The 19,969-nt window shown below is 36.9% G+C and overlaps 2 protein-coding genes across 13 annotated transcripts in view; one reads left to right on the top strand and one right to left on the bottom strand.

Moving 5' to 3' along the window:
• GFRAL (GDNF family receptor alpha like) overlaps nucleotides 1-14,540 on the top strand; it is a 40,991-nt gene extending 26,451 nt beyond the window's left edge. Inside the window, exon 9 of one of the 2 annotated variants that reach the window (XM_072036351.1) lies at nucleotides 13,367-14,540. In XM_072036351.1, the coding sequence (XP_071892452.1) occupies nucleotides 13,367-13,413 (47 nt within the window). In that variant the 3' untranslated portion in view covers nucleotides 13,414-14,540. Of the gene's footprint in view, nucleotides 1-461; nucleotides 573-13,366 lie in introns of those variants that run through there. The other variant, XM_072036350.1, reaches the window with a different exon arrangement.
• Nucleotides 1-19,969, bottom strand: part of HMGCLL1 (3-hydroxy-3-methylglutaryl-CoA lyase like 1) — a 139,993-nt gene that overhangs the window by 3,768 nt on the left and 116,256 nt on the right. For 7 of the 11 annotated variants that reach the window (XM_072036352.1, XM_027455089.3, XM_027455087.3 and 4 more), the window contains 2 exons: nucleotides 12,617-12,742; nucleotides 3,123-8,153 (listed from right to left, as the gene is read on the bottom strand). The exons of 1 other annotated variant lie outside the window; for it this stretch is intronic. In XM_072036352.1, coding sequence (XP_071892453.1) covers nucleotides 12,636-12,742 — 107 coding nt within the window. In that variant the 3' untranslated portion in view covers nucleotides 3,123-8,153; nucleotides 12,617-12,635. Of the gene's footprint in view, nucleotides 1-3,122; nucleotides 8,154-12,616; nucleotides 12,743-19,969 lie in introns of those variants that run through there. 3 more of the 11 variants (XR_005264537.2, XM_027455085.3, XM_027455088.3) reach the window with 2 other exon arrangements.

Raw genomic sequence — 19,969 nt, 5'->3', positions numbered from 1 at the left:
GAATTCACTTGGATACATTTCAGAGAGCAGTGATGAAAGAAAGCACATATGTGGGAGTTTTGTACACAAGGTTGCTCTACAAGTACCTAATGGGGTATTTGTGAGGTAGTATGTACAGGTAGGCTGCCTGTAGTTTGATGTCAGAGCACTTTGTGTGGTACAGGGAGAGATCACGATTACAGCCACTCTCAGTATGTAGGGGAATTAAATTCTGACTACCCAGGCTTTTGTCTTGACCAGTATGTTGTTGTTGAAACTGGTTATTCTTTCTCCTCTGAGATGCTTCTGAAAGAAACGAGTGAGCCTTGTCAATGTGAAAACCACCATTTTAGACAATGTTCTGTGGTATGAATGCCCAGTGGAGAAAAAAAAAAAAAAACTTGTTTGGGGCTGAAACAAAGTTCTCAAGAGAGAACATACAACCCCTCTCATCATCTCTGTTTCCTATTCATTGTCTCTAGGCAGTACCTGAAGTGCCCTATTCTCCCCATGCACTGTACTGGGAGTCACGGGCGCTAACCCACCACTCTGGATCCCACTTTGTGGCAATGAGTTCTGGATTTCTCCCTATAGCTGAGTTGCTTTTCTAGATTTAAGCTTCTATTTATTAGTGATTGGTTGTCTTTGTTCAATCTTTGTAATGATCAGGTTCTGGTCGGCACACAGTAATGGACTGGTATTTGTTATACTACGATTACCATAAGCAGCGTATGTATTAACCAGTTATGATAGCATCTGATTAATTAATTTGATTTTGAATTTGATTAGTTTGATTTTTTTCTGACTTCCTGCTAAATGTAACTCACATAACAAATAGTATCAGGAATGAAATAGTGGTGACACTGAACTCAGTTCCAGTTTTGACCACGATTGATTGAGAACAAAGGCACAAAATTTAGAAATTCAAATTTCTGACATAAGAAGAGCAAGAATCTTTGGTGTGCAGTTATATTGGATAGAGTTTTAGAGATTTTAAACAATTATTACACTAGACATTTTCTCTTTCTTTAGGATTTGCACAAAGCCAAAATAAAAATAAAAATAAAAATAAAAACAAAAACAAAAATAAAAATAAATCCTTATTTTGCAATTAAATGCTATCTCATTACTAAATCACCCTTGGACAAAATACAACAGAAACAAAAAGTGGAAATTTGGGTAGTTCGCTAATCAGAAGGATCTTCTGTATCAGTATAGCAATTTGCAGAGTTTAGTATATCTATGTAGGTATTTTGAGAGTAGTGTATTAATATTCTTAATCTTCAAACTGTTAAGAGGAAAAAGTTCAAATTTATGAGATTAGCATTGAGAATCCGTTTATCAGTGTTGGATAAAATAATTTCTTTATACAGGAAATATGAAGTGAACCCTGTGTTGTTCAGTCTGACTTTAAAAAACAATGCTGCACTGCTCAACCATCTGTGTCTCAAAATTCGAAGAAATCCATTTATATTCAGGTTTAACTAAACCTCAGTCACAAAAACATCTCTTGTAACTTTCTGTCTTATAAACCTTTCATTTTCTAATTAGCTTGTATCTGGATGTTGATGTTAGGAACTCTCTTCATATGTGTGCTTAAAAACACACATTTAGACACACAAAAGATGTATTTGAAACTGGGGTTATGTATGTGAGTTATTTTAAAGACAGCAAAATATTTAGCTGAAATTGTATTACTTGTGCAACTTTACAGGCTCTTTTCATTAGGGCTAACTTTAGTGCTCAATGGAAAAGTAAAGTTCCTCCATTACATATGTAAAATGTACCTGTATCACAATTCTTTTGATTTATATTTCATAGTGCCACTGTATTCTGTCAATTGTATCCAGTCATTAATTATTAAATAAAGGAATCTCTGCTGTGATGATCTGTATTCAGGTGATCATGACTAGACTCTATTTCTGACACAAAGAATATGGAGTGCCATATTCCAACTACATGGACACAGATAAAATTCAGTCAGTAGCATTTTAACAAAGAGCAGTATCCCCCTGTTTTGCAATTTCAGTCCTAGGCATGCTTAAGACCCAACAATATCATACATCCTGCAAAATGATTTCATGATAGATGAAGAATCTTTTGTAACAGACTCACAACTAAAATCTTTTCCTCTGAAGTGAGGCATCTGCACCTAATTCCCAGCTGAGAAACACTGATGTCTCACTGATCTGATGACTTGGGATTCCCTGGTCATTTTAGGTAAGGAGGAAGAGGGAGGAAGCATAAATTTTAGTCCTATAACATTCTTTATAACATTCTCATTTGAAACAAGAAATACTGGATTGCAGCATTTGCTTTTAATATTGTTTATGCAGTTTATCTAAAGATTGTTTCAAATTAAATGTGTAGTTTTTGAGACATACACAGGACTATCTCTTCCTTACGCAGCACTGAAGATACAAAGCTTTAAATTCAACCCTACATGTATACTTCCCTTGTCTTGCCACAGTGAGTCTTGAATTCTTCAAAAGGAAGATATTCCTTAGCCATGTCACCTTCTTGTGAGGTGAGAGAATGTGCTTCTCGGACAGACAGCTTTCTCAGGCTGTTGTGGGAATTATGATCTGTACTCTGGGCTAGGTGTCAGATCAAGCTAGTAACACAGTAGATGGATGGAAGGCAGAACCATCTCTATCCGCAAGATATTGCCTTAAAAGAGTGAATATCGTTGAGTTCTTGGGTGTCTTTCCATGAGGGAAAACTTTAACCATTTTATTCAAGCAGGTGAAGACAACTGTCTGCAGCTCAGTAGGATTATTACTGCTGACTTTTCCAAGAAAGTTCTCCAGCTGACACGCTGACATTTCAGACCACATGCTAGAGCTGTTCAGTCTCCCATGAACTGTGCAGGGGTTCTTGACATCATGTACAGGGCACAGATTTCTACTTTGCATAGGAACATCTAAAGCTAGATGATGCCTCATTGAATTTTTCAACTCCTACCTCCATTACTGGCTGTAGCTTTTAATGTTTAGTTAATGGAGGGAAGAAATGTTTTCCTAGTTACTTAGAAGAGATTTGTCAACTATAAAAGCACATGGGAACAAGTGATAGAAAGGTAATTCTAAGAAAACGCACTCCAAACAGATTACAAGGTAACAAAGTCAACACAGGCGTACATGTCAGAGTGACACCTTATATTTACTAATGCCGTATGTGAGAGCTGGTTAGTCAGAGACACTGAATCTGGCGTAATAGATGAGCATATCAGTTTCAACAAACACTGAGATAGATTTTGTTTCATCTTCATCACAAATTGCAAAATCACAAATAGATTTAACGAGGAGGGTACATGTCAACTCCTTAGCAAACATACCTTTTTGACATCAGTTTCAAAGGACTAAATTGACTTTGGCTGTGGTCCTTCTGCCTGTTGTTTATGGTAGCGCTGAAGATCAACACTGTCTTAGAGCAGGACCACAGAGAAAAATAATGCTCAAACCATAGCTTAATATCATCAACAACAACAAACCAACCAACCAAAGAATTATCTTCAAGAACTGGAATGGAAATGTGTTTTTCATTCAGTTCTCCAGACTAATTTTTACATTTATGCAGTTCTCTAGACATTTCAGATCTAAAGAAATTATTAAGTATCCTGTCATATCAACAGGACTTTATTATTTTTTAATTTTTAAAAAGAACTTAAGGCAGTCTGAGAAATCATACAAAAAATCTATGGCACAGAATACTAATTTTCAAGTATTTAATATAGCAACTGAACAGTATTTCTACCCTTTAAAAATACCTCTGTGAAAAAATAGGTAGATCTTATACGTTCACATTAACCCTTTGGACAAACATTTTTTTGATTTCAACAGCACAGATCCTAAACATAGGAATTTTACCTCACAGGCTCATACTCTTCATTCTGTGACTCCTTTTTACAATAATAAAAGTTTTATGGACTCAAATGATGCTATTAAGAAAGGAAAATTAGCCAACACTTCTCTGGACTTATTCACAAGACCAGAATATTCACTTCTTATTCCCATAAACTCTGGTTATAGATGAAAATGAAACATTAAAGTGCTGGTCCAGAGCCAAGTTGCCCTAATACATAAAAGCTTCAACTACAAAGCAAGCTGCTGCTGGAAAACATTAGCACTATGCACGTAAGGGATCCATGTCAGTGCTGTCTTGTGAAAGGCACTGAAGAACAATTACGCCCATTACTAGTGGAACTGACCAATTTCTCCAGAAAAGCACACAAGCCATGCCTTTAGAATATAGTGCCTTGACCTGCCAAAGAAGACAATATTTGAATTTCTAGCTATTGCCAACAGTACAAGAAGAAAAGCTACTACAAAAGTATTAAAGAGAATTCCAGCAACATGACATAGGTCATCTGTTGAAGCTTCGCAGGTTCAGACACAGCCACAGACCAAAGACTGCCCAGGGCACTCCATCTTACATACTCTCTGGCCATGGCACAAGATGATCTCCATGTTATTCCATGAGATCTTTCCAGTGACTTCAAAACAGTGGAATTCAGAAGAGTCTTCAAAGCGTAGAAGTAAATCATAGAATCACAGAATCATTCAGGTTGAAAAATGCCCCTAAGATCATCTAGTCCAACCTTTTACCTAGCACTGACAAGTCTACCACTAAACTATTCTGCTAAGTTCTACATCTATATGTTTCTTGAAAACCTCCAGGGATGGTGACTTAACCTCTTCCCTAGGCAGCCTATTCCAATGCCACACAACTCTTTCAGTAATTTCTCCTAACATCCAACCTAAACCTCCCCTGGTGCAACTTGAGGCCATTTCCTTTCATCTTTCACTTGGTGCTTGGAAGAAAAGCCTGATCCCCACCACTCTACAACCTCCTTTAAGGTAATTGTAAAGTACAATAAAGTCTCCCCTGAGCTTTCTTTTCTCCAAGCTAAACAACCCCAGCTCCTTCTGTACATCTAATTTGTCTCTGGTAGGAATCCCAGAGAGCATCACCAAAACAGACAGGGAGTCAGCGTGTCCTCACATTTTATCTGTGGGAACATGCACAGCACTCTGTTGTTTTTTCTTGATAGCTTTCAAAATATATATAATTTTAATAATAATATAGTAATTGAGACACCTTCTCACACAAAACACTGGATTTAAGTCTTCCATAGGCAGAGGGTTACTTCAGGGTGAACTAACAGCAATTTACTCAATGGGGGACACTGAAAGAAACCAAAGAGCAAGCATCACTTATGGTCAGTTGCTCTGAATGCAAACTTAAAAATTTAGAAGATCAGAAGCACTGGAGCAGTAGCACCATCATACCACATACTGTTCCTGCCATGTTTTTGGAGGGATGCGGCCTCAACTGCTTTACTATGTGGTGAACTTGGTGCTACCTATGTGAGTAATGCATGCTCATAGAATAAATATTGGATTAGCCCTTGAACGTAAGGGCAAAATATGCCTATTTTTTCTGAAGCTAAGGATTAGGCATTAAAATGCTCTGCTCAGCCAAAACAATGCCATCTCAGGAAAGCAGAGCAGCAGAATATTATATGCTGAACAAATTGTAGTAGCGCAAACATGCGATGTCTACCAATTCTCATTCATACTACAAGTAAAGAAGCATTTTGAGGAGATTGCTCACCTGGATCCACATGCCTAAATAATTTATTCCAGGTGGCACTTTTGGCAAATAAACTTTTTTTTTTTTTTTTTTTTTGAATCTGGCTTTATGTTTCTTCCTCCTATAAACAATCCTGACAAACAATCTATATGTCTGTGACCTCCACCTCGGATTACTATAACTCACTATGTGGTTGAAGCTGAACGTGTGGGTAAAGTACTGGCTCCAGATGTGACTGCTCATCTCTTCCAATGCTTACATCATTATAGAATAACAGACCTGCATTTAAGACTCTTCATAAGCTCCCAAGTAGTTTCTAACACAGAATCAATAAAGAACTGAGGCAGAATAATAGGTTCCCTATTTCTGGGCATAGGGAGAGTTAAGAGCTTTAGGACATCCCAGATGCTGAACAACCTCTGATGCACTACGGGCAGAGGCATATCTGACAACTTCTCCAGGGTTGAAGGGTCTTAGAGAAAAAGTCAGAAACCCTTCACGGTAGTTAGGATATTGGCATCTAGAACTCTCAAAGAGCTGAGCAGAGCTAGCCCTTTCATTCTGTAATCTACATAGGTATATTATTTAACATAGAAGTTGTGGTTGTAGTACAACGACTCACTTTTATCTAAGATGTAGTAGTTACTCTACTTACCAAAAAGTGGATAATATCAATGCAGTTCCTAAACTGGCCTACAATGAGGATGGAACATTTTCTTGTGGCAATCCAACTACATACCCAGAACAGATCACGTAAATCAGTGTTTCCACGTCTTTAAGATTACCTGCAAGTCTTCTTACTGGACGCCACAGGAAAGGGTGCAATTTATTTTGGATCGATAGGCAATAAATTTCCTGCCTCACCTAAGCAGATTTCTTTGCTTATCCTTTGACTTTTACCATTAAAAGAGTAAAACAATGCTGCTTATATTGTTTTTGACTGTTACTGCAGCATAAACTGGATAGAAGGATTGTATTAAAATTCTATCTTTGAGTTTCATGGCATGCCAAGTTTGATTTTGTTAAGCTGTGCCAATTCCAGATTCCAGTACCGGCTCAAAGATCTCAGAAAAAGTTCACTTTGGAGTTTCAAAGGCAAGCTAAGACTCAGCTGTAACCTGGCAGATTTGAATTTCATAAAAAAATGATCCACACTTTTCTTTATTTACATGTTATCTTCCACTTTGTTTCATCTCACCTTTTCCCAAGCTTCCATATTTTGCAGGAAAACAGAGAATATGGAAAAAGATCATAGTCCAGGGATTTGGCTTACCATGTGAACAGGCTATTTGAAGAAAAAAAAAAATACAGATCACAGAAAATTCTGGAAGTATGTTACTGACAAAGTCAGTAACAGTACTGATGTTTTAGATTGAAAAAATGACAGTATTTTCATGCAACATTTGAACAGTTTATAGACACAGTAAGACTTTTCTTTGCATTTGTTCATTATGTTCTAAAAATGACAATACAGTTAATTAGCATCTTGCTGAACTAAGACATTTAAAAGTACAGTATAACTGTCTCAAGAGCACAGAGATAAATTGGAGGTGGTTCCCTCTGTGTAAGCTAGTACAACAGAGCATTACGATCCTCAAAAATTAATGAGAATGTCAAAATGTGAATTCATAGACTATAGAAGAAAAAGTCAAATTGTTTGATGAGACCTTGGACAAAAGTTTAGCCCCTTCTACACTACTACGACCCTGAACAATGGTTGCAAACCTTGCCAATTTTTAATTTCTTCATACAATTAGGTTTTAATACAGTTGACAAAAAAAAAAAAAAAAGCAACTACAACAAATTTAACATATGTAACAAATAAGGAAATTTGCATTAGGATTGGAGGATCTGGCAGGCTGCCATTCACCACAAAGTCTTGGAACAAGATAAAGTCATCCATATACTTAGCAGATGTTAAACAAAATAAAATAACAAAAGTGCTATAGATAAAAATTTCTTACACTACATTCAGATTTGGCTCCATGGTCATTACACAACTGACTTGACAAATGAAAAATATAGATTCAGATAAATAAAACACATGATAGAATGGCCACACACAATGTGGGATCTCATAAACTACTACAAATATTTGTACTGTTCTAAAAGTAATCTTGATTAAAAATTAACTATGTATTCACTGCTTCTAACCAGTTTACCTAAAAAAAAATTAATAAAATTCCAGTTAAAGAATGGTAAAATGGCCTGGTGTTTATACATTCTTCTCATCTGTAGAGGTACCAAGCATAGTGTTCTGTATGACAGTCATTTATTTCAGCCTTACAAATCAGACAATTCTTGACAAGACACTACAGTACAGAAACTCTTCCCATAACAAAAAGTTATATCTAGGTTCTGTTTTAGTTCTTTGCTGAAATGATGGTCTTATGTTTGTTTTCTTGATATAAATGTCCTTGGTCAAGGTGGATGATAAATGTAATTAATCTGCAAAGAAAATCCATTCAATTGATTGTTCCACTATTGAAGGAAGCTTGTGCAACCTTTGAGTTTGTTTTCTTGTTCAAAGCTGTACAGATGAAGTTTCCAGCCTCCATCACTCTATAAAGATTTACTCCCTAAAAAATAGAAGTGAAAAATATTAAGAATAATAAATGCACACTGAAAATGCTTAAATTTCATGTTATTTTGCTCCAATGTCTAATTTTTGAAGAGGACCTGCTTCCTATCATAGGCGGATGATAGGAAGCAATGGAGCTCAGTAAAGTTATAGAGACACAACAATCACAGCTCCCAGGTGTTTGGAAGGTTCTACCACTCTAATGGTGATTTCGTACCCTAACCAAATACTCTAGTAATACATTTCAAACTCAAAAAGATCTGGAATAAAGAAATGGAATAATAACTAGAAGAAGTTGTAATAAAATACAGTGTCTACTTATGTGCTGCACTTATTACCAAACTTCATGCTCATAAATATTCCATTTGTACCTCAGGAAAATGAAGGAAACATACTTTTATTGGCAACTGACATCAGTGAGAAACAATATCTTGCATTCTCTTGAACAAATATAATCACCATCTTGAAAAAGTTCCCCTCAATGCAAAAGTACAGTTTGCATAGTTAGTGCAACTGACTAAAAAATTGCAGCTGCTTGATAAGCTCTAGATAAAAAAATATTCCTTGAGCAATCAACTGTTTTTTTGTTTTGTTTTTGTTGTTTTGTTTTGTTTTGTTTTTAACTAATATAAGACACATGACACATATAGGTACTGCTTGATTCCTAAAAGAGAATCAGATCAAAAAGGAAAAAATACTACATTACTGGTTTCTTGAATAACTCATTTACAGTTAAAGTTTTAGACTTCAAATTGTCTAAGTGATGCAAGCACTTGCTCCAAAAACTGGGATTTAGAAGCCATTAAAGCCAGTAGAAGGGATGCAAATGGGGACTTTGAAATGCAAATACACTGAGTAGCTATGCAGAACTGGGAGAAGTGTGTTATTTTAGTAAAAATTAAAGAATGCAAGATTTATTACACCAGAAGTACACTTTCATAACAATAACAGATTTATGTACTGAAGTACAGACCAAGACCTCATTTATTTTTTTTTAGAGATCTAGCACTTACCATATTCTACAGTAAACTTTGTCTTTTTCATTCTTGGAGTTGGCTCAGAATGTTAATGAGTATAGAAATTACTTCACAGAAATGAAACTAAAAACATTTTTAATTTTAAAAAAAGTTTCTGTTTCCAATCAGTTCTAGCATTCAGCACCATCTAAAACTTATTGTTCAAACACATCTTTTTATAACTCTCTCATTTTATAGAGTTATAACCAGGGTGATTTCAGCTCATTCTGTTTATCCTTTATTGGTCATTACTTCATTTTAGTTTGTAAAGAACTGTTGTACATAACACAATCTAAAAATTCTTACCATATCTATGCTTTTTACTAGGAAGAAGTAAGGTACATGTCACCATAGACATACTTGGTAGTTAGATTATGTAAGATGAAAAGTAAAAAACATAAACTATGTAAAATTCACATTTTCAGCACTGTAACAATGCATAATGTGATACACGTTGATAAGAAACATGTTCACAATTCACATTCACTAAAAGAAATACAAGCATCTCTGGCTTTTAAATCGTCTTTCTTATGTGTCATAATCCTAAGAGGATTGTCATGAGGACACAAAACCCAGCATTCACAAGTATGACTTACAGATAGATATGGGAAAAGAGTAGTGTCATATGTTTGTAAGGTTGTTGAATCAAAATAATAGGTTTTCAAATAGATGCTCAGACATGTACTTAAGTGTATTTAGTGTATTCCACATATTCAGAATTCCTCCTTGGTACCATGAAGCATAAAGACAAGTGATTCCAATAGTATCTATGAACTTGGATAAGTGAGTTAAGTTAGAAAAGCTTCTGCCAGAAGGCAAAGCTTTTTAACTCCCACTGACTTCTATTAATCACTTCTCATTCAGCAATCATAAATACCAAACCTATTACCTTTCTGAACTTTGGTTTCATTGTCAGTAATGTGAGGCTAAGAGTATTTAGTCACTTCTCAGAAAGGCTTGTTGTTTGCTACTTCAAAGACATCGTAAGCACAAGCTCTATTACTGTAATTACATAGGGACCATATAGGAATTGTCTTTGTACATGGCTCCCTACAAAGTTTCATGAGCATTAATGGTCTATGACATAATTTGTTATTTATTCACTGTGGTACAACCTTTCAACAATCAACCTTTTTGTAGATGGGCTCTACTACAAATTTATTTCATACTTAGCCTGCTAAAGATTCATTTCATGTGTCAATTCTTGGTTACACGGTATGAAGAAAAGTACATAACAAGTATTAATTGTTATTTTGACATATCTAGTCAATCTGAACACAATAATGTACACTTAAATACTGTCCATCCTTTGGTGGACACTTTAAGTGACTTTAGTCAACAAAATGAGAGCTTTAATGCATAGATGAAAGGAACAAGAGAAGAAGCTCCTTGCAAATGGGCACAATTATAATTGTAATTTCATTTTGTGCCATTATATAAAAAATGACATATTAATAGATTTTTTTCAATAATGATTTTACAGAATTGGTCGTGGTATCAAAACCAACACTGCAAAGACCAAAGCTCATGTATTAAGACAATAATTTTGAGACTCTGTGTCTACATCCAGGGATTTGTCTCTCATCCAGTAAACCACTTTGTTTTTAATGGGCCAGAAAAGGGTCAAGAAGTGAAGCCTTGTTTTGCTACTGCATAATCTAAAATGAAAAAATGGGGAGCACTAAATATTTGACAATGAGATATTTATCTTCATAGCATTTGGAATCAGCCTTTAGGATAAGCTAGATTCCTGCTTTGACACCAGATCATTCACAGACTAGTAAGTCTTATCAAGTAGCCTGGAGCAAAGCATGTTTCTTTTTATCAGGGCATTTTTATTCAATTGATTCCTTTTGCTGGATGTCAGTCATAAAAGTCAATGGGTATTTTGCCCAGAGAAGGGCTAACTCTAAAAGGCACCCACCAATATAAACCAAAATGCATGATTTCTCCTCCCCTTTCTAAAGAATTGTGTTATTTTAAAAGAATAAGCATCTGCTTCATGAAAATGACACCCCAAATCACTTATGCAGAGTTCAAAACAGTTCACTTGTCCAGTGGACACATGATTAAGCCTTTTCCAAACAGGTATCTGACATCTAACCAGAACTCCCTATGAAGCACACGAAAACAGAAAATCATCACAGTGAACTCTGTAAGGGACTAAATATGATTTAACTGGTCCAGGGATGTACAATTCAGATACAAATTCCACAGTTCTTTTATGTCAAGGAACTCTGTTAGCATGCATGCCACACTGAACTGCAATAGATAGGCAATAATTCCCCATTAACTTAGGTCTTTGCATGGCAGACATTAGACTTTTCTTTCTCTGCAGTAATTTAAATAAAAGCTACACATGTAGAAGTTTTGGCAGCTCTTAATATTTTCTCCTTTGAACCTGACTCTCAAAATCCAAGTTAAAGGTAAAACCATTGTATTGCTTAAGTTAGTAAAAACTCATTATGCTACATTTCTAGAACAATGCTGACCGAAAGGAAGATTAAAGAACAGATCCTTTTGAGAAGGTTCTTGATTCTCAGGATTACAGAATAATTAACATGCCAACCAAACATGGGATACTAAATGTGTGCTCATGAAATGAGGAGGCTCGCTGGCAAGGTTAATTAAAGGGCAGCTCAGTGCAGATAAGCTGCCTTGCCCTCTCCTTCAAGAACAGGGCTGGAAATAAACATGACTGTGAAGCCTGCAAAAGTCAGCAACTGTTCATAGAATCATAGAACAGCTCAGGTTGGAAGGAACCAGCAGTTCCGACCCTCCTGCCATAGGCAGGGATGCCACCCACTAGATCAGGCAGCCCAGAGCCTCATCTGACCTTGTTTTGAACACCTCCAGGTATGGGGCATCCAAAACCACTGTTCTAGCCAAGAACAGATTTTGCACAATTTTGAAATATATTAACTGAATAACTGACAAATATCTTTGTCCTATGCTTGTCCTATGTCCAAACACAATTCTTTATCTACCTTGAAGCCAGAAGAATTGACAGCATATTAATAAGAATTATGAAGCAAATTCAAAGCTTTCTAAAAAAAAAAGCTGAGGTTCACTCAATCTTTCCAGTGAAACGCTGATTGAACTTCTGAGGCAATATCAACAGTAGTTATATTTTGAGGTTACTGAGGCAGAGCAATGACTCAAAGTCGTTGCTACTGAGCTCCTCATATCTCCCGTTAGGGAAGTGGGGTTATTCATATTCCTGTCAAATACTCAAACCCATCCTGCTCTAGACTGCTAGAGAAGACAATATTGTTCATATTGTGTCAACGCATATTATAACACTGATTTGGCAAAAACTACCACATGCCTCCAATACTTTTTGTACAGCACAACTGTCCATTATGCATCTCATGTTGTCTAGAAAAATGTTTTTCTTTACCTTAAAGTAAAGATTATCTTAAGTAGAAAGTAAAGATTATCTTACTGTATTGATCCCCAGACCATTAAGCATGTATATCACATCCTCTGTGGCCACATTTCCAGTAGCACCCTTTGCATAGGGACAGCCACCCAGACCTGCAACGGATGAATCCACTACAGCAACTCCCATCTGGAAAATTACAACACAAAAATGCATCACCATCACCAAGTATTATTTATAATTATTCATAAATAGCAGGCTACACATATTATTTGCCATAGATAAGACACATATTTCTCCACAAATGGATGTGTTCCTCCAAAGAAAATATAACAGCCTCAGTCCTGACATCTTTATAAGGTAAGACTCTTCAAACACAGGATGTGGAACAGAGAACTAACAGTCAATTACATGTAATTTTGGCAGATAAGATGATTGCTGTCTTAGAGCCAAACAGAGTTTTAAGATTTCTCTCTCTTAATATCACTGTGTGATGTTTTTAAGTAGCGTGAATCTACTCCTGGAAAGGCTTACACACAACCAAACACAATCAATGCATTTACTCAAATGAGTAACTTTAACACATCTTTTCAAGTTGGAAGCCTTAATATTAGCATCTGAATGATGTGTTAACCAAAATATTTTGCAACATATATACTCTAAAATGTGTTTTATATTAATGGCTATGCTTGCACAAAGAATGCCAGTAGTAGCATTTTCTTTCCTCTGGTTTTATTTTCTTCCGTCTTTACTAGAGACAATGAAACCACCATGTTAATAATTCTATGGACATTTTTCTTGTTCTCGTTTTAGAGGAAGACTACAAGGTATTTTCACCCAAGTGGAACACTGTAATATAAGGAAGAATTAAATTTTGACACATCTGTTAAAGAGTTTGAGTTCAAAACAACTGGAATAAAAAAATTAAACAACTGTATCCTGGTGAGTCTGACCCCTTGTTTACAGTAGTCACAAGTCTAGAAGAAAAAACAGTTCCTGAAACAGTAAATTTCACACCCTAGCACAGTCTCAGAGCAGCTTTCAAAAGCCAAGTTGTTAAGCTGCTTCAAGTAACAGAATAGCTCGGGTATCACAGAAGGTCTCCATAGGTATACGTTCTGATTGAAGTACAGTATTAAACTTTCTCTATTAAAGTAAGAATTGAGAAAACAGACAATTGTCCTTAATTGAAAATTTTCTGACATAATTTTCTTCCTACTTTATCTTATCTCTTTCTTTCTCCTAATCCTCTCTCAACATATTCATGATAAAAAATAGTAGAAAAATTACCAACTATGCCCAACAGATATTATTAAATTTCCTATGGGATAAAGACTAAGCTGTGTGTTTGATTGGGCAAGGAAAGGGACTGACCCTGTGATTTCTACTGCTTTGTTCAATGAGCTCTTGCACCCTCTTCTTTCTGTGACTGGTTTTTAAGATAATGCTGAAAGGGGGATGCATTTTTTTCTGTTATGTTAGGTATGTGGTCCCAGTCACTTGAGTCTCCCTTGTCAGAGAAAGCTCTTCAGCCTTCCTCTTGAAGACTAGGTGCCTTTGGAAGCATTCAAGCTCTACAGATAATGAGAGGCATGTAATGGTATTAAGCAGAGAGGTCATCAGGTCTTTAAAGACACCAGCAACTCTCTACCTTATTCACACTAGAGTATCCCCTTCCCCTATGGCTAACCACCTAAAATTTATGCAGATGAACACCAGAAGCTTAGAAGAAGTCAGACAGAGTGAATTATGGTTCACTCACAACTCAAATTCTGGACGGGAATTCTTGAGCACAGACAGGTTTCCATTACAGCTCTGATTTTGGGTTCTGAGAGATTCAGAGGTTAAATCATTCCTGTTGCTTACATTTGCAAGTCAGTAAGACCAGCTTAGAGGTCTGACTGCACTGCAAGCTGGTTTCTCTTGCTCTCATACATACAGGGATCTAACCATCCCCATAGGCTAGGAGCCTGAGTTTCTCCTTCACAGACAACTACCTGATAAGGCAGGCAAAAGATGGTGTTGCAGTTGCTAAATCCCGTTTCCCATTACACCCATCAGCCTCACTTTATATGTGGGTATTTTGGTTCTGAAATTAACTTCCCTAAGGTTTTGTTGCACTTTCTTCTAGTTTTCCATCATTTCCATCATTTCCATTTCCATCATTGACCTTACTGGCTTGCTGAAGTTCCAACAGTTCTAGAGTGTAAAACTAAAGAGTAATCCAATTAAGTGTTGTCCCAGGTCCTATTCTAAGACAAAAAACTTTATCTTGAGCTAGGTAGTGGCTCAAAGCCTTTAACCTCAGAGGAGAAAAGGTACATAACGGTGACAGATAAGACATTACTGTTTCACACTGCTCACACAATGAGACCTTCTGAGAAGGATATTGTATTTAAAAGTACACTAATCTGTGAGTTATGAAGTGAATCGCTAAAGTACATGTTTCACATTTCAGTCACTTGTCACACACTTTGTTTGTGTAACCCGCTGGTCAGAAAATGTGTTATACAACACATCTGTGCCCAATACACAGAGGGTATGTGTTTAAAATAGCTTTCAACAGGAAATTCTGTTTCTTTCTCATTAGCTGCTAAGATTCATACATTTATTCTAAAAATCATTGCTTCAAGCTCCAAAGTGGCAGCTGTCAGGCTTGTAAGTGTCCCTGCAGAAAGACACCAAAAACCTCTTACTGGAAAGAATTAGGGTGGTGAACGTCTGGGAAATAGAAAAGGGAGACTAGAATGTAGATATGTTGGTTTGATACAAGCATGCATCCTGTTATCATTACTGCTGTCTTAGTCTGATTTCAAGATTTTCATCAGAAATACAGACTTCTATCAGGAATGACTGTTTTAGAGAGGAAAAGGTAGAAAAAAATGTCCTTCCTGGTGTTTCCCCCCAGCTGTCAGGTTATGTCATAGCTGCTAAAGAATCCTTCTTGATACTTTATTTTCACTAACTTTTGTGGGAGGATAAAAGTTTTAGGTAAATAATGTGCTAACCTACATCACAGTTGTTAAATTCCTAGGAAGATCAATAGATTCAGGGAACCACTTTAGCATAAACAGTCACTTTTTAACTCCAGCAAATTATCTCATGAAACACTTGTCAATGTGCAAAAATAGGAAAAATATCAACTAAATGGGTTTTGGTTGCAAGGTAGCATCCGAAATCATATGGAAAAGTACATCAACTGAAAGCTGGGGAGAACCTGCTCCTGTGGGTTCACCTATATTACTCTCAGTAGCCTGCTCCAGTGCTTTACAGAGCTTCAACTTTAAGAAAAATAAGAAACAATATACTTCCAACATAAAAAGAGAGTTGTCTTCCTTTAAAGTTCTCTTTACAACCCTTCTGATAAGATGTCTGCTGCACTGTACTGCTATTTCAGCAGCAGGCTCAGCAGCACCCATCTGTTTTTGCATGTGCTACTTCTTTCAGTGACAGGCAAATATAACGTGCTGTCTGATTCATGTGCAGAATCACTGCAGTTCATCGTCCGTGTGGCCCCATTCAAAAAGTACTTAAATAATACGTACTGCAAGCTCCATTCTAACCATGCTAAAAACAGATGTTGGAAAACATCCTTCAGCAGCACTACTAACTAATTTGAAGGTTAATATTACAGCCCAGCCTGTCCAAGCTCAGAGTCTGATATAGCACCTAATAAATAATTTCTCCATGAGTTTGAGCAACTATGAAGATGTTTTGCTCTTGCAGCACTTGAAAGCATAAGGGGCTTTAAAAGAAAAGCTAAAAATTGATATAAAGTGTAAAATAAGGCCTCATCCTTCATCAGATATACAATATTTGTCAGGTTTTTAAAGGAGATAATGAGTTTCAAGCCTTTCAGCAAGCTGAGCTTGCAAAACATTCACTGTCAATATGAGATCTTTAAAAAGCCCACAGTCTCATTGTCACTTCCTGACAGGCACTAAATTGCGTTGAGATTCATGAAATATTGCACTGCAGCTATTTCATAGGACACATCCAAGATGAGCACTCACTGAGCTGTTTACATATGGATATGTGTGTGGGTGAACAATGGCCTGGCTTCCAGGACCATTTAAATGCTCCAATCTTTTTTAAACACTTGCAGAGGTTTGACAGTCACTAAATCCCTGATAGTGGTTCCTGAAGACCTTCCAAACTTTAGCTTTGGATAGCTTCAGTTACTCTCTAGAGAAGGCAGAAGACTTTTTGTTCCTGTCCCATGTTAACTTCCAAATTCCCCAAAGAGAGAGCAAGGAATTAAATTCATCACCTTTGTCAAATAGCCAGTTTTAACAGGAAACCATTATTGCCAATGAATAATAAATGCTTCATGTTTCTCGGTTTGCTTTTCTGCCTCCCCATAACTTCCTGTTGGGACAGTCAGTCTTCTTATTTACCTTCACTACTGATCTTTAATCCTGGCTTCATCTGACAGAAATGTTTCTGTAAAAGAAACTTTGTTCCTTTCTTAAAAATGGCAAGGTCAGCATCAGTAACTCCACAGACGCATGAACTATAAATCTGAAGCTACAAACCAGGTCTGTCATAAATTATTAATTTTTTTATTTTTTTTAATATAACATTTCAAAACCATATTATATGTTGGATTTTTCTGGCTTTTATCATTTTTTATCAACTGCATTTATAAAGTACCTAAGTGATCTAGGGAAGAACCAGGATCCCAGGTATGCATAAAAAAGGTATCCCTATTAAACTGGAAAAGATTTGTTAGCCCAGAAATTTTATGGGCCACAGCACTGTGAACTTCAGTACCACAGTGCCTTAAAGATAGGTGCATTTTGACCAAACACCACTACATTATTTCAGCATTTTTCCAAGGAAGAAGGAAGGGAGGAAGATGCAAAAGGAGGACCTACACTCTAGGTCAAAGATTGTCCACAGAGAAGGCAGCATAAGACTAATACTTCTGTTTAATGCTGCATCCCTGTCAGTATGTAGCTGGCACAGGTGTGGTACTGTCATGCTACTGTATGTACTGGCATCAGTTACCATCACTACTTGGTATGCCACCAGGGAAACTCCTCCTGTAGAGAACAAGATAACCACAGAAATGTAACTACACCAGTAATTCTTTTTAAGGTGGCTGTGCCCACAAAGACTCTTCTGTCTAAAGTCAAGGTTTGCCACCTTCTTTATTTCAATAACGCAAATGCATGTAAACAAATATTATTTTAGTTTTGGCAAAATTAGAAACATGAATTTCTACACACAAAGCAATAAAACAGGATGACATATCTCTTTGTGGAAAACTCTGAAGGCTAACTTTTTTTCTTTCTGCTTCTTCTTCTCTTCTCTCTTGCTAAAAATTAATACATCACAAAATAAAATACTTTTCAGAGGAAACTCCTCCACTACTCACCACAGGGTGTCACTGTTACATTAAAATCTATAATTTCCCATTTCATTTATTTAGAAAATTGGTACATTCAGCCAAAAAATAAAATAAAATCCTTTCCTCCTGAAACATACTGAGATGCAAGCAATTTGTGGGCAGACGTGCTGCATAAAATAGGTTAATACAGCATTCCTTTAACTTATTGCACACATCTTTTCATATTGCTACTGACACATTTATTATAAGCAAAGCTGGCAATGACATCTAGAGTTAAAGTTCCCTAACACTTTCCATCATAAGGCCCTACTTTCAGTTGTTTATTACTTTGTCAGCCTTTAACTGCTGGATCTTATATTTTCCATGCCTTGTCTCTGCCTCAGGCTGGATTGTTTTGGAAAGTTTTAGTGAAAAATGGGGTTGGCCACTTCCGAGAACAAGTTTTGGGGAAGAAAAATGCTTTGTTATGCTAATATTCAATAATTCTAACTCGAGCTTCTTGGAGACATTCTTACAGCTTTACACACATCTGGCACAGGAGTAGCACTGATTTTAAGGGCTCATACAGCCTGGGGTTAAGAAAGTTCCACCTCATCATCAGGAACCTTGTCACTCTGGTATCTAAAATGCCTGAAGGTCAAGCCAGCAGCAGTTGACCACGGTCTTTCCCTCAACCTAAAAACAAAGTACTATGGAGCAATTTTTCACTGAAACTAAGAAAAATCTGTCTCTGGCCTGAAGTACATCAACTGCATGGGCAATCTCTCGCCTACTGGCTTGAACACTCAAGATCTGTGTTGTCGATCCAGTTCTTTGGAGAATTTCCATGGATGTTTTGGGGGGATAAACGTCATTAAATGTACAAGAGACTGCTTTCCTGTCATTTTTTTTATTTTTTTTTTCTGAGATTTTGAAAAGCTTAGAAAGGCCTAATCAAAATCCTACACCATAATAAAATTAAGATTGGGAAACAGGAGTTCAGAAATCACTATTAGCATTGCCTTTGAGGGCATATTTTGCTCTCTTTTTGAGTATGTGCACTTACAAGAAACTACGTTTTGCGAATTCAGGACTGTACCTTGTTAGAGCTACTCCCCTGCTAAGGATCACAAAACCTGCAGGGGGAGCACGAGACACATTTTTAAGGTCTTGTGGAGACCCGTGAAGATGTGATGACCATGATGACACAGACCGACTTTCCATTCTCCCTGCCACCCTAAGCAACCCAGGGCATTGCCAGATTTTCCAAGCCAGCTGCTGATGATTTCAAGTAAGTAGTTATTGCCCCAGATGCTCTTCAGCAGAAGGCTCTGCTCTCAGGTAAACCTGTGGTGGTTTCACCGTTTGTTTACCTGCTATATACTATGGATTAATCTGATTTAAAATTTGGGATATTCAGTTTATAGATTCAAGTTTGGACACAGTCATGAGACCAGTTAAACATGTATAACATAGAAGATAATTCAGGGATCAGGAAGGAAAGAGGAACTAGAGAGGAAAAGCTATGGGCAGCAATGGAGTGGACAGAACTGTTTAGTCCACTTAATGCCAGATTGTGCCCTATATGCAGCCACAAGGTTCTTCTCACATGCTACATCACAGTGCAAATTAACAAAAATAAACTTGAAAACATACTGAGGGCTTTGAATGGACAGGAAAAAAACATTTTTTTAATAAAGTACATTTGTAGCAATAATAGTGTTTACAAGAAAGCTGGAAAAGCAGAACAGAACTATTTCATTCCATGGCAGTATTATGGTATGTCAGCATCAGGGTATCTTAAGGAGTGAAATGGTAACAGCATTTAAGTCCCATCTGACTTTCATTCAGCCAGAGCCCTCACACAGCAGCACCTGACTCCCCTAGAGCCAGGAACATCACCCACCCACAAAAACCACTTTGTTTTGACTTTCATTCCCCACATTATCTCTGAAATCCCACCCACCTGCCACCCTGTCAGCAAAAACAGGGACCTCCCCCACATCCCTGGGGCTCATCTCCAGATGTCCTGTGGAGTCCTACAGAAGCATCATCTCCATGTCTACAGGCTGGTCACCCATAGA

Source organism: Anas platyrhynchos, chromosome 3 (genome assembly GCF_047663525.1).
Source record: "Anas platyrhynchos isolate ZD024472 breed Pekin duck chromosome 3, IASCAAS_PekinDuck_T2T, whole genome shotgun sequence".
Lineage (NCBI taxonomy): Eukaryota > Metazoa > Chordata > Aves > Anseriformes > Anatidae > Anas > Anas platyrhynchos.
This window is presented reverse-complemented; position numbering and strand designations above follow the sequence as displayed.